Source organism: Oncorhynchus mykiss, chromosome 8 (genome assembly GCF_057628025.1).
Source record: "Oncorhynchus mykiss isolate SJ-2025 chromosome 8, ASM5762802v1, whole genome shotgun sequence".
Taxonomy (NCBI): domain Eukaryota; kingdom Metazoa; phylum Chordata; class Actinopteri; order Salmoniformes; family Salmonidae; genus Oncorhynchus; species Oncorhynchus mykiss.
The window spans coordinates 21,434,314-21,450,306 of NC_143029.1; the positions used below are offsets into that span (position 1 = coordinate 21,434,314).

Consider the following 15,993-nt stretch of genomic DNA (forward strand, 5'->3'; position numbering starts at 1 on the left):
GGGATAAAATTGTAGACCTGCACAAGGCTGGGATGGGCTACAGGACAATAGGCAAGCAGCTTGGTGAGAAGGCAACAACTGTTGGCGCAATTATTAGAAAATGGAAGAAGTTCAAGATGACGGTCAATCACCCTCGGTCTGGCGCTCCATGCAAGATCTCACCTCGTGGGGCATCAATGATCATGAGGAAGTTGAGGGATCAGCCCAGAACTACACGGCAGGACTTGGTCGAAGACCTGAAGAGAGCTGGGACCACAGTCTCAAAGAAAACCATTAGTAACACACTACGCCGTCATGGATTAAAATCCTGAGGGGCACGCAAGGTCTCCCTGCTCAAGCCAGCGCATGTCCAGGCCCGTCTGAAGTTTGCCAATGACCATCTGGATGATCCAGAGGAGGAATGGGAGAAGGTCATGTGGTCTGATGAGACAAAAATAGAGCTTTTTGGTCTAAACTCCACTCGCTGTGTTTGGAGGAAGAAGAACACCATCCCAACCGTGAAGCATGGAGGTGGAAACATCATTCTTTGGGGATGCTTTTCTGCAAAGGGGACAGGACGACTGCACCGTATTGAGGGGAGAATGGATGGGGCCATGTATCGCGAGATCTTGGCCAACAACTTCCTTCCCTCAGTAAGAGCATTGAAGATGGGTTGTGGCTGGGTCTTCCAGCATGACAACGACCCGAAACACACAGCCAGGGCAACTAAAGAGTGGCTCTGTAAGACGCAGCTCAAGGCCCTGGAGTGGCCTAGCCAGTCTCCAGACCTGAACCCAATAGAACATCTTTGGAGGGAGCCGAAAGTCTGCATTGCCAAGCGACAGCCCCGAAACCTGAAGGATCTGGAGAAGGTCTGTATGGAGGAGTGGGCCAAAATCCCTGCTGCAGTGTGTGCAAACCTGGTCAAGAACTACAGGAAACGTATGATCTCTGTAATTGCAAACAAAGGTTTCTGTACCAAATATTAAGTTCTGGTTTTCTGATGTATCAAATACTTATGTCATGCAATAAAATGCAAATTAATTACATAAAAATCATACAATGTGATTTTCTGGATTTTTGTTTTAGATACCGTCTCTCACAGTTGAAGTGTACCTATGATAAAAATGACAGACCTCTACATGCTTTGTAAGTAGGAAAACCTGCAAAATCGGCAGTGTCTCAAATACTTGTTCTCCTCACGGTTACATTTAATTTATTTGTAATAATGACAATTACAACAATACTGATTGAACCCAGACAGGATGACCACATCAGTGAATCAACCCACTCAGGTGACGCACCCCCTCCAGGGACGGCATGAGAGAGCCCCAGTAAGCCAGTGACTCAGCCCCTGTAATAGGGTTAGAGGCAGAGAATCCCAGTGAAAAGAGGGGAACCGGCCAGGCAGAGACAGCAAGGGCGGTTCGTTGCTCCAGAGCCTTTCCGTTCACCTTCCCACTCCTGGGCCAGACTACACTCAATCATAGGACCTACTGAAGAGATGAGTCTTCAATAAAGACTTAAAGGTTGAGACCGAGTCTCCGTCTCTCACATGGGTAGGCAGACCATTCCATAAAAATGGAGCTCTATAGGAGAAAGCCCTGCCTCCAGCTGTTTGCTTAGAAATTCTAGGGACAATTAGGAGGCCTGCGTCTTGTGATGTGTAGGTATGTACGGCAGGACCAAATCGGAAAGATAGGTAGGAGCAAGCCCATGTAATGCTTTGTAGATTAGCAGTAAAACCTTGAAATCAGCCCTTGCCTTAACAGGAAGCCAGTGTAGGGAGGCTAGCACTGGAGTAATATGATCCATTTTTTTGGTTCTAGTCAGGATTCTAGCAGTTGTATTAAGCACTAACTGAACTTTATTTAGTGCTTTATCCGGGTAGCCGGAAAGTAGAGCATTGCAGTAGTCTAACCTAGAAGTGACAAAAGCATGGATTAATTTTTCTGCATTTTTGGACAGAAAGTTTCTGATTTTTGCAATGTTACGTAGATGGAAAAAAGCTGTCCTTGAAATGGTCTTGATATGTTCTTCAAAAGAGAGATCAGGGTCCAGAGTAACGCCGAGGTCCTTCACAGTTTTATTTGAGACGACTGTACAACCATTAAGATTAGTTTTTAGATTCAACAGAAGATCTCTTTGTTTCTTGGGACCTAGAACAAGCATCTCTGTTTTGTCCGAGTTTAAAAGTAGAAAGTTTGCAGCCATCCACTTCCTTATGTCTGAAACACATGCTTCTAGCAAGGGCAATTTTGGGGCTTCACCATGTTTCATTGAAATGTACAGCTGTGTGTCATCTGCATAGCAGTGAAAGTTAACATTATGTTTTCGAATAACATCCCCAAGAGGTAAAATATGTAGTGAAAACAATAGTGGTCCTAAAACTGAACCTTGAGGAACACCGAAATCTACAGTTGATTTGTCAGAGGACAAACCATTCACAGAGACAAACTGATATCTTTCCGACAGATAAGATCTAAACCAGGCCAGAACTTGTCCGTGTAGACCAATTTGGGTTTCCAATCTCTCCAAAAGAATGTGGTGATCGATGGTATCAAAAGCAGCACTAAGGTCTCGGAGCACGAGGACAGATGCAGAGCCTCGGTCCGATGCCATTAAAATGTCATTCACCACCTTCACAAGTGCCGTCTCAGTGCTATGATGGGGTCTAAAACCAGACTGAAGCATTTCGTATACATTGTTTGTCTTCAGGAAGGCAGTGAGTTGCTGCGCAACAGCCTTTTCTAAAAATGTTGAGAGGAATGGAAGATTCGATATAGGCCGATTAGTTTTTTATGTTTTCTGGGTCAAGGTTTGGCTTTTTCAAGAGAGGTTTTATTACTGCCACTTTTAGTGAGTTTGGTACACATCCGGTGGATAGAGAGCCGTTTATTATGTTCAACATAGGAGGGCCAAGCACAGGAAACAGCTCTTTCAGTAGTTTAGTTGGAATAGGGTCCAGTATGCAGCTTGAAGGTTTAGAGGCCATGATTATTTTCATCATTGTGTCAAGAGATATAGTACTAAAACAATTGAGCGTCTCTCTTGATCCTAGGTCCTGGCAGAGTTGTGCAGACTCAGGACAACTGAGCTTTGAAGGAATACGCAGATTTAAAGAGGAGTCCGTAATTTGCTTTCTAATAATCATAATCTTTTCCTCAAAGAAGTTCATGAATTTATCACTGCTAAAGTGAAAGTCATCCTCTCTTGGGGAATGCTGCTTTTTAGTTAGCTTTGCAACAGTATCAAAAAGGAATTTCGGATTGTTCTTATTTTCCTCAATTAAGTTAGAAAAATAGGATACAGTAGGGTTTAGTACAGCAGTGTACAGTGACATTTTTGCCAAACAAGCTCTAGTTTGGTGGTACATTCTAATGCTAGATTGTATTTTCAACCAGCAACTATCAGGAAATATCACTGATCAAATTTTTACACTTTCATCAGCTGTTGTACAATATGATATAAAACACAGACAAAACTGAATTTTGATTGGACTGAGCCTGAGTCTTCTGACTTCCACGTGCTTCAAACTTTCTTTTAAGAGGTATTTTCTCAGCTATCTGCAATACAGGTATGATTTGAAGAATGATGCAGGTGTTAAACATGTGCTTTGCTACACAAAAAGCAACAGTTGATTACTCCATTGTCTACACTTTGATTAAATCAGTAGACCTATAGGAATATATTTGAAAATACCATGTACTTATCATTAGCTTTTAAAACAATTCAATCTGTTTTCTTTTATCTTCTTTTGGACAAGATTGAGGCTCTCTCTCCACTAGTCAACCCCTTCCTTCTGTGAGGGGGATTCACCATCTTCGTCGAATGTTTATATCATTTATCTGCTGACATTCACCGAAAGCCTACCATTGTGCAAGTAAGGATGCCAAATGAATAACTCTCTTAATGATGCAATTCAGTAGGCTACTGACAAATCACTCACTTTAACATCACCCTCTGGCATGTCCTGATGGACTTCATATCGAAAATACAAACGAGATCTTTAGCTTACTTGTCCCGATGCGATACCATGGACATTGTATGATTTATGAATGGCAAGGATATATGAGATACTTTATTCAGTCAGTTCGACACCTTTTTTAAACTAGTCAAGCTTTTATACCTAAAGGGTTCCTAAAATGCTAAATAATCATTGGTATGACCATCTTAAAACAATGCCTGTGTTATATAATTTAGCAATGCAAATCATTTTCTATTCTATATTTTGCTTGTAACATTTGCATTCATTTTATGTTGTTTTTTGAGAAGATTAGAAAATAGGACGCTGCCCATTTAAGACAGACGTTCCCAAAGAGATATCGACATGGCTACAGTAGACTGGCCAAGATGAACTCTGGATGTCTTTTTGTAGCTTTCTTTGTGTAGACTATAAACCATAGCCAGCATATTCTTAGCATGTTCACTATTGAACGTTTACATTTGCGAAGCACTTTACCTAAAATAAATAAGCTCAGCGAGTAGATTGATGGGTGATGATTGATGCCAGCTTGGGTATGCTGTGTGACGGCATCAGCTCATGTAATGCTCGAGAAGAGAGTGGCCAATCATATTGCTCAAATACAAATAGCATGAAATGTGCACGTTTAGTCTTCAATGATTTTCAATGGTAGACTGCGACAGAGCAGGTAAATCTGGAACTGGAATGCAAAAATGGGGTGAAAGTTACGAGATCCACAGGCCCGACTGACATGTTTTTACTGGCCCCTTAATGTCAGACCCTGCATGCCAAAGAAAATAAATGAACACAATAGGTGGATTTCAACTCATCATTACCAGATTATATGGGACATATGCACATTCATTCTCTCTCCCTCAGCGCAAGTACATTTGACAGAAGATACCACACCCAGGCACCAAGAGACGGGACAGACAGCAGACTGTCACACCAGCAGTGTTTCCCTGTCATCGCTCACTCTGTGACTGACAGGCGACTGTCCTATCAATAGATGCTAGAAGATTCATTTTAGCGGAAGAGGCCTCAGCAGACTCTTTTCTGACTGGCAAATTGAAAAGTAGCCTAGTTAATTTAAGTGGAAAACATACCCAGCTGAAAATGAGTCTTACAGCCGGCGCTAATGGAAAACACTGACACAGTAAAGGATAGTAGAGTACTCTATAATGTACTCTACTGTACCTAAATATATTGTATTGAACTATATTGCACTGAGCTCTACTGTGCTGTACTTTGAGATTCAAACTTGTGAAACACAGATGTCTATGATTGGTTCAGATTTGGTCCAGACCAACCAAATTTGGTCTTGTTTGAAGGCAGAGCTCATTTAAAATAATAGCCAGTGTGTAGAATAATTCTCAAATATGCAAATGTATACCTTTTTGTGTACCCATTTAGGATACATCACCATGAAGAGAATGACATTCATATCCTTAATTATGCATTTCTGTGTAGTACAGATCACGGACTAGAGGTCGACTGATTAACCGGAATGGCCGATTAATTGGGGACGATTTCAAGTTTTCATAACAATCGGAAATCGATATTTTTGGACACCGATTTGGCCCCCAATAATGTTTTTATTTAATTTTTAAAAACACCTTTATTTAATTAGGCAAGTCAGTTAAGAACACATTCTTATATTCAATGACGGCCTAGGAACGGTGGGTTAACTGCCTTGTTCAGGGGCAGAACGACAGAATTTTACCTTGTCAGCTCGGGGATTCAATTTTGCAACCTTACAGTTAACTAGTCCAACGCTCTAACTACATTGCACTCCACGAGGAGCCTGCCTGTTACACGAATGCAGTAAGAAGCCAAGGTAAGTTGCTAGCTAGCATTAAACTTATCTTAAAAAACAATCAATTGATCAATCATAATCACTAGTTAACTACACATGGTTGATGATATTACTAGTTTATCTAGCGTGTCCTGCGTTGCATATAATCGATGCGGTGGGCATTCGCGAAAAGGACTGTCGGTGCTCCAACGTGTACCTAACCATAAACATCAATGCCTTTCTTAAAATCAATACACAGAAGTACAGTGCCTTGCGAAAGTATTCGGCCCCCTTGAACTTTGCGACCTTTTGCCACAGTTCAGGCTTCAAATATAAAGATATAAAACTGTATTTTTTTGTGAGGAATCAACAACAAGTGGGACACAATCATGAAGTGGAACGACATTTATTGGATATTTCAAACCTTTTTAACAAATCAAACACTGAAAAATTGGGCGTGCAAAATTATTCAGCCCCTTTACTTTCAGTGCAGCAAACTCTCTCCAGAAGTTCAGTGAGGATCTCTGAATGATCCAATGTTGACCTAAATGACTAATGATGATAAATACAATCCACCTGTGTGTAATCAAGTCTCCGTATAAAAATCTACAATGGAATGGTTCAAAAATAAACATATCCAGGTGTTAGAATGGCCAAGTCAAAGTCCAGACCTGAATCCAATCGAGAATCTGTGGAAAGAACTGAAAACTGCTGTTCACAAATGCTCTCCATCCAACCTCACTGAGCTCGAGCTGTTTTGCAAGGAGGAATGGGAAAAAATTTCAGTCTCTCAATGTGCAAAACTGATAGAGACATACCCCAAGCGACTTACAGCTGTAATCGCAGCAAAAGGTGGCGCTACAAAGTATTAACCTTAAGGGGCTGAATAATTTTGCACGCCCAATTTTTCAGTTTTTGATTTGTTAAAAAAGTTTGAAATATCCAATAAATGTCGTTCCACTTCATGATTCTGTCCCACTTGTTGTTGATTCTTCACAAAAAAATACAGTTTTATATCTTTTTGTTTGAAGCCTGAAATGTGGCAAAAGGTCGCAAAGTTCAAGGGGGCCAAATGCTTTCGCAAGGCACTGTATATATTTTTAAACCTGCATATTTAGCTAAAATAAATCCAGGTTAGCAGGCAATATTAACCAGGTGAAATTGTGTCACTTCTCTTGCATTCATTGCACGCAGAGTCAGGGTATATGCAACAGTTTGGGCCGCCTGGCTCGTTGTAAACTAATTTACCAGAATTTTGTATGACATAACATTGAAGGTTGTACAATGTAACAGCAATATTTAGACTTATAATTAAGTCTATGATTTGATATTTGATAGAGCAGTCTGACTGAGCGATGGTAGGCAGCATCAGGCTCGTAAGCATTCATTCAAACAGCACTTTCGTGCATTTTGCAGCAGCTCTTCGCAATGCTTCAAGCATTGCCCTGTTTGACTTCAAGCCTATCAACTCCCAAGATTAGGCTGGTGTAACCGATGTGAAATGGCTAGCTAGTTAGCGGGGTGCGCGCTAATAGCGTTTCAAACCTCACTCGCTCTGAGACTTGCAGTAGTTGTTCCCCTTGCTCTGCAAAGGCTGTGGCTTTTGTGGAGCGATGGGTAATGATGCTTCGAGGGTAGCTGTTGTCAATGTGTTTTTTGGTACTCTTTTTTTGGCACTCCAATAATCGGTATCGGCGTTGAAAAATCATAATCGGTCGATCTCTATCGGGGACCCATGATGAAATTCGGTTACCGCAATTCCGTTACAGGGTGTAAATCCACTTCATGTACTGTAGTTCAATAGCCAAAATAGATTCAAAGTCAGTGTGTGATGTCATAGCTGACACCCTATTCTTTCTGCAGACGTAGTTGAATCTTCATTGGGAGCAGATATTTTAGAGTTTTGGGAAAACGTGGACGCATAAAAACTGAGGGGGAGATTTGACCAAAATGGTTTTGCCAAACTTTGTATCTGCACAGTTCTTCCAGTGTTTTTGTATAATTTTCAGTGTAAATTGTTAAAAGTGGTCCTTGTGCATAGAGTTGTATGGTTTATTAAACTTTGAAATCAATGTCTTTTGCGTCTCAGCGCCATTCCTTTATCGTGGAATTGCCCAACACACACAGCAATGAAACATGGAATGCAATAAAATAGATTGGAATATCAGGTATAATTACATCAAAAGGATACCTGTACCATTCTGATCCACCACACTGGTGTGAATCCATCTCCATTGGGACACTATGCTTCATCTGAGGGCTTCTCTGAGACTCTCCTACAGTACCTACCTGGACTGTCCTGGGGGACACTTCCTGTTCTGTGTTTGATGAATTCTTCCACAATTAGATTATGTTTCCTTCAATTAGCCTGCATCTGTTGTTCCGTAACAGCCTTGAATCAGTGTGTGCTTGAATGTGTGTCAAGGGAAAAACATGTTCATGCAGGGACTCTCTCACATTACAGCTTGCATAATGTAGCATATACAACACACACACAGAGCAGTGAAAGTACCTACTCTTCATGATGTGAACAGATTGTGTGGCTAGTGTGGTCTGTGTGTGGAGCAGGTGGGAGGCAGCAGAAGCAGTGCCATGCTGAGAATTGATTGAGGAATGGGATGAACAGCTTACTGCCTTCTAATCTGGTGAAGACTCTGGAAGGCTGTACAACCTGGCTAACTGGGATACATGATGATCCTGACAAGAGGCTGCAGTCTTGTTTACTAGACCCCAGAGTGAAAACAATGACACAGATATTGTTATTGTCTGTTGCTGAAGACTTGTGCTCCTGCAGACTGGTTTTAACTACACTAAGAGCATAGCTGACTATCAGGAGCTGTTGCTTCTTGTGCTTGTCTCTCTCACTCACTAGCCCAATGTTACGGCCAAGATGGCTGTCTTTGACTGCTATTTGTTCACTTAGTCTTATTACAGATGATAAGGACATTGATGGAAATGTGGCATTTTGTTTTAAAGGTGTTTATCTACCTGTGCAAGGAGCGCAAACAAAGAATGGATTTAATGGGGAGTGGTGCTAGGCTATGCTAATGCTATTCTCTACAACAATTCAGTTCCCAGCAGCCCCTAACATCATACACTGTGTAGTTGGGACTGTGTAGTTGTGGGCCACATACGGCATGGCTCCTTGTGGTTGTGGGCCACATACGGCATGGCTCCCTGTGGTTGTGGGCCACATACTGCATGGCTCCCTGTGGTTGTGGGCCACATACTGCATGGCTCCCTGTGGTTGTGGGCTACATACTGCATGGCTCCCTGTGGTCGTGGGCCACATTCTGCAAGGCTCCGTGTGGTTGTGGGCCACATACTGCATGGCTCCGTGTGGTTGTGGGCCACATACTGCATGGCTCCGTGTGGTTGTGGGCCACATATTGCATGGCTCCCTGTGGTTGTGGGCCACATTCTGCATGGCTCCGTGTGGTTGTGGGCCACATACGGCATTGCTCCCTGTGGTTGTGGGCCACATACGGCACTGCTCCCTGTGGTTGTGGGCCACATACGGCATTGCTCCCTGTGGTTGTGGGCCACATACGGCATGGCTAGGTGTGGTTGTGGGCCACATACTGCATGGCTCCTTGTGGTTGTGGACCACATACTGCATGGCTCCTTGTGGTTGTGGACCACATACTGCATGGCTCCTTGTGGTTGTGGGCCACATACTGCATGGCTCCTTGTGGTTGTGGACCACATACAGCATGGCTCGTGTGGTTGTGAGTCACATACTGCATGGCTCCCTGTGGTTGTGGGCCACATACGGCATGGCTCCCTGTGGTTGTGGGCCACATACGGCATGGCTCCCTGTGGTTGTGGGCCACATACGGCATGGCTCCCTGTGGTTTTGGGCCACATACGGCATGGCTCCCTGTGAAGTTGTCAGGGGCTGGTGGGAATATTATGAATTAGTGATGCTGAGCGTAGTTGGTCCTGTGAGGCTCCTTGTGGGAATAGGTGATTCGTGCCGGGCAGAGAGGATAAGGTACTGAATGTGCATGAGACGCTTGAGATGAGGAAAATAGATTTTAGGGTGTGCTGCAGAAGTGCAGATCCATCATGAAACAGCAGTGAGACTTCCCTCCCTTTAAAGTTTCACTAACCTGATCCTCCAGAGAAAATAGTCAGCTACAGTCATGTTGCTGATGATTTAGATTTCTATGCTTGGCTGCATTTACATAATGATGGCAGTGATTTCATCATATGCACTTTTAATGATCAAAGAATAGGCTACACGTCCAGTGCTCTCAAGCAAGCAGTTCTTTGTGCCGTACTCCCATTAGCTATATCGCCTATCAGCAGCGCTCTCTGGACTGACTATATTGGCTTCCAAGTTATATTCAAGTTGTCAAAGAAACAAAGGTCTACATTTGTCACCTCCAATATTTCATATTAGCTTCAGCCAGGCAAAAAAAAGCTCTGCTAAGAGGATCTTCTCCAACTCGCCTGTCCTACAGCTGCTTGTCCTGAGCCCTGTGTTCTGTGCCTGCTGCCGGCACTGTCTGTCTCTGTCTATCTGGCTCTCGTCTCCTTCAGAAACATCCAAGGCACTGAGCTCCTACACTATAGAAATAGAATGAATAGAGTGGCTGTAGATTATTTTCAAAACGTCTAAATGAATAGAATGACAGTAAAGTAGTTATGCTATGTGTTCACTGAATAGTTATCTGAAATTCACTACAATTGTGTTTGATTTTTCACTTTGATGGCAAACTTTCTGTGCTGTCACCATTCACTCCCAGTCATTCCAAATGCAGAAGCTGGTCACTTGTTGAATAGTGGCGGAAAGAGTTATGGGATATTAGAATCCTGTATATTTTTAACCTGAACTCATGCCAGGAAGTAAAAGCAGGAAGTGTACCCTTCAATTTGTGCTCTGATTTGTTGATTGAACTCAACTAACATTACAAAACATACATTCCATTGCATGAGCCACATCATTTGAATGAACATTCTACATTACCATGGCAATCCAGCATACCCCGACTTGATATTCACGTAATAATAAGAAATTCCCCTCGACCATGCCCAGAAATTGGTGATTAAAACTCTTTCCTATTGACCCCCATTGTAAAAGCTAGCTAGCACTCGCTTACTCACATGGCTGCTAGCACCATCATGAAAAGGGGCATGAGCCCTACAATGTTAAGTTTTTCTAAGTAGTGAGAACACTCAGGTGCAGGCAATGTTGAAATGTAATGTTTAGACGTACCTTTTTTTCTGTAGTTTTTTTAATTTACTAAAGCAAGCAGACAACAAGAAAATGTTGTTTGAAAAAGGCCAAGTATTTGCTGTGAGCCAATGGGGTAACCACAGGTTGTTTTCCCCACAGGCCTTGGCCGTGATGTTCTATCTAATAAAAACGGGGACTATCAGTTGATAGAACACTCCAGAATACAATGGAAATTATTGCATCACAATACCAGGCAGCCATTGCGAGTGTACCTGTGAGTTTACCAGTCAAATTGCCAGAGTTAGAGCTTCCAAGACTGTTTTTATTCATTATATTTGTTCGTTCTCCACATCATAGTTCTGCTTTCCTTCACACACTGCTCTGAGAGTCCTCAATATGAGATGAGGGGGGTGGTCTGACAGCAGGGAGTAAGGGAAATGGAAATTTGGCAAACAGATGATTATTTCCCAGGTTCCCCAAACTAGCTGAATGTTCCAGGCTGGTCAGCAGAGAGAATAGAGCGGGGAAACGATGAGAGGAACATGGAGGACATGCTGCTAGGGGATGGAAACGGACATGAGGGCAGGAATAGTTTTTAATGATTAGGCTTAGCCCTTTGATTCCTTTGCCTTTTTGAATAGCCAGTTATGAGTCATGTGATTCACAGACTTTGTGGTTCTGTTGGTAGTTTCACTCTGCCCCATCCCTGTTTTGTCCTCACATGACCCCCTTGACTCTCCAACCAACCCTACAGTATGTAGGCCTATAGAAAATAAAGCACTCCCTTGGGGCTGTTTATGAATCAATAGACATCTGCCCTTGATCTGCTCTGCCCCCTCCCTATCGTCTTAGAAGGACAACACACTGAGGGAGGTTAATCCCCTTAACACACAGAAAAGCAGACTATTCCCAGCTCCACTTTCAGGTCCCTTCTGACTGACTCTCCTGCATAGATCTAGCCTGGCTCAGCAGGTCAAAGAGTTGTCTCTGCTGCGTAAACACCCTCTGATCTGTGAGACCAAACACAGTCATTCAGAAGTCTCTCTGTCTCCTATCTCCTCAGAGCCCTGTATTTGAGCACAGGCATGTGTTACCTGACGACAAAGATCTGCAATAGGGGTGGGCATTTGAAATGATTTCACTATTCAAATAATGTCATGACATTTTTTGGGATATCCGGTTAGTCGAAATTCAAAATAATCTAACAAATTGCTCTCGACTCTCTTGACCAATCAGATTGACGCAAATGCCGAGGGCAGTACAACAGCGGGCAGGCTGCTTTTCTCCGGTAGTTTTTGGCTAACGGCAACAGTGAAGCAGAATTTTGATTTAAGTTACAAAAACTTTTTCTGGTCAGAGTTTGGCATTGATCTGTGTCAGGTCCTCCTCTTGGTATGTGCCTGTAATAGTTATTTGAAGGGTGGGAAATGGCATACTGTTTGTTGGCAGGGCTGACTGGAGGGCTAAATACTCAGCAGTAGCTCAACACACCTTTCATGTAACTATGTCACAAGGATCATTTAATTTAATTAAGACCAATGCCTTTTCATTGATAAAATAGGCCAAGAAAAAATACACTCACACACGTGTTTGAATACTAACGTCCGTTTGGATATTTGAATAACCGTGCCCACCCCTACTCTGCACCCCCAGGGCACCTGTAGATGCCATATAGGAGAGCCCTAGTGATATGCCAGCATGATCTCTGCTGCACTGAGTTTGTTTGTTTCTCACTGCAGAAGATACATGTTCTCCCTCAACTCCAACACCCCCCCCCCCCTCTGAACACCCGCTGTCGCTGCGGTAATCACATCTGGGCTGTCACCTCATTCCAGTATTGCCGTGACGTCTTTGGACTAGACAATGCCGGCAGTAAACAATGGGAAAGCTTCTGCCACTGATCCGCCCGCCAACAGACAGCATGCAGAGAGCACGAGAGAGCCACGAATGACGAGATTACATTTTGACTCAAACGCTTGCATTAAACCCTGACTGGAAAAGCAATTACAGCCTTGTAAATCAGGGAGGCTGGCGCTCCTTCTGAGCAGGAGCAGAACTCTCTTGGCTGTGCCGGTTCCTGTGCCTCCAGTCAGACCGCGCTGCGGGAAGACGAGGCTTTGTGCAGGAGGTTGAAAATAGAGCTGTCTGGATGGAGACAGGTAACCCACAGTGAACAAAACCTTTCCCATTAGGGAATAGTCCACCAGAACAGCCTGCTGCTTTCTATTGCAAACAAATCCTAGCACTACTGAATGAGAATCAATACAGCCCTGTGTTCAATGCCTCCCATCTCTCCACAGCTTCTAATTCAGTGGCTCTGACAAATGGCTCCGGCTCCCAGTCGCCTAGCTACTAGCTGCACCAACCAACAGAACCGCTGGCTTGTTGCTGGCGTCCCCTCAGCAGGACCACTGTTGCCTAAGAGAGGTGTGAGCGCCGAGAGGCTACAAGGGAGTGGAGCCCAGAGTTTCGGGGTAAATTAAACCCCGGACTCATTGAGCCAAGATCTCTCTCTCTTCCTCTCTATGTGGGAGTCGATAAACTAATCTAATTTCCGTAGGAGACTGCTGGCTGGTATGGGGAGTCCACGCTGTGCTGTAAATTACTTCCTACCAGCATTCTCTACAGGCGGGCCCTTTAACAGAGGGATGAGAAGTTGTTCTGGGGCTGTTTGTTTAGGCCCAGGCGTAGTGGAGCTGGGTACATTTTATCAAGGGGAAAAAGGGTGAGGTGCCTTTCCATAAACAACACTATGAGCCCCTCTCGAAGTTTCTCCCACAATCTTAAGCCTATACAGTGGACTTTCCATGATGGACTGAGCCAAACACAGACTCACACTTAGGCTAAACTATTCTGACTGTGAAGGGTAGGTCCTCCTAATTCATGTCTTCTATCTGGCACGAACAATTTACTTTTTAACACTCAATTTCATTCCAATCTTTCCATCTTGGAGACTATAGCTTGTGCATTATCATCTCATCATTAGAAATGATGAGAAGAAGAGCAGACAGAGCAGACATCATTAATAAACACTTTTGCCGTTGTGTTTGGTGTTCTTGTTATTCTTCGCTTGATTAAGTATCGCAGAAAGAAGTGTCGATCTCACAAAACTCTCCAGAAAATACTCATCTGTAAACCAATGAGTAATATCTCACGGCCCACTGCTCCGCTTAAGAGGGACTGTATTGTTTCTGTCCCTTGATTCTCTAAAGATTTGTTTCATAGGATATGGGGATAACAGGGATATCGTGGCTACCCTCATCCACTTAGATGGTTTTGCTAGTGATTTTCAATAGACAGCGTGCAGTTGATCGCATCTCCCTATGTGGATCTGAGCGGCTGAGATTCCTGGAGAAAACATATTTTAATCTCTGTCTGGTCTCATCTTTTGCTCGAGGGGGATTTCCGCTTCAATCTGTCTCTCTGTATCAACTGGAGAGAATGGCAGCATATTTCTCTTTTTCTCCCTTACAGCCTAATCCTCCCAACAACAAACTAGAGGACACACTGGTAGTCGCTACCCTGCAGAGGAGAACTGAGATATGACTGTGCAGAGAGAGAATTAGGCACTAGCACTGTGTTGGGATGCATTGTTAGTGCAGCCGGAAAGCCCATTCCCTTCCAATTTATCACTTCAATAGCCCTAATTATTTCTGGCCTGTTATTTTCCCATATGCTATGCTAACTTCAAGTTGGACTGTGCTATAGCCAAATGCAGTAGTGTTGCGATTTAAAATGGTAAGCGTAATCTCAGACACTCAACAAAGTCAACTTTTATAGATTTAAGTGAGTAATATACCTTTTCATTCAGATTTGAAAACTTTGAAAAGCTGTCCTTGTTTTTAACAGCTTATCTGACTCCATCTGGGTTGAGTCACCATGGAGAGAGAAGGAAAGGGTTTATCCTGTAATCTCCAGGGTTTCTCGGCTATGATTCCATTGATTTTAAGGAGGATTCGGCTTCTGTTATAGTGTTTGGGACCAAAATAGAAACTGTCAGAAGTCACTGATTTGAAGAACAGCCTTGTGACGCATAAAGCTTGGCATCATTATTCTTTTTGGAAATGTCAGAATTAATGTCGGATGCGATGTCTCTCGGGTTACACCAGGGTCACTGAAGACATCAAACTGAGACGTCTTATAGATTTTTCCTGTTTTAATGTCAAGGTTTATTAAATGATTGACAGACTTCCCTGCACAGTTAATATCTGTAAGCTAATCAACATGTTGTCAAACATAAAATAGCCTAAAGTCTATATAATCTCACAAATTGGCCTACACTCTTTATTTAACAAAACTGTCAAATACTTTGCTGGAAACCTGCCCACAATGACCAAAACACCCATAGGAAGTGAATCACCCTTCACAGATCTGCTTAGACCTAAACCTATTTCTCACCCTTGTCCCCCTTCCTCTCCCTCTGCCCACAGATGATGACATTTGCCTGGGACAGTTACAAGCGCTACGCCTGGGGATCTAATGAGCTGAGGCCTGTTTCCAAGCAAGGCCACTCCAGCAATCTGTTTGGTGAGTATCTGTCCCCAGGTCCCCTTCAATCCCCCAGAAGGCTGATTCATGCCCAACCTCACTGCCATTGACCTTGCCCTACAGATTAGGACCAAACTGGCAATTAGTCAAAGCTATCAATCAATAATCCTGTGGTGCCAGCCATGCCGGGGAGAGGAGAGGGTACATGGAGCATCGCTGAGTCTGTCTGGAGTCTTTACCAGTAGGCCTGGGAGGCTCCGATTAAATAGATGATTTGTATTGTCTTCTCAAATTGTAATCTTGTTTTGTTAGTGGATGGTATTGCTGCTGCTGTAGACTTCTATTGAAGATGTATCGTTGCTGCTGTAGACTTCTATTGAAGATGTATCGCTGTTGCTGTAGACTTCTATTGAAGATGTATCGCTGTTGCTGTAGACTTCTATTGAAGATGTATCGCTGTTGCTGTAGACTTCTATTGAAGATGTATCGCTGTTGCTGTAGACTTCTATTGAAGATGTATCGCTGTTGCTGTAGACTTCTATTGAAGATGTATCGCTGTTGCTGTAGACTTCTATTGAAGATGTA

At 43.2% G+C, this 15,993-nt stretch overlaps 1 protein-coding gene across 1 annotated transcript in view; it reads left to right on the plus strand.

Annotated features, from left to right (window-relative positions):
* LOC110529582 (mannosyl-oligosaccharide 1,2-alpha-mannosidase IA) overlaps positions 1–15,993 on the plus strand; it is a 169,122-nt gene that overhangs the window by 24,608 nt on the left and 128,521 nt on the right. The window contains exon 2 of the mRNA XM_021611921.3: positions 15,351–15,447. Within this exon, the coding sequence (XP_021467596.1) occupies positions 15,351–15,447 (97 nt within the window). The remainder of the gene's footprint in view (positions 1–15,350; positions 15,448–15,993) is intronic.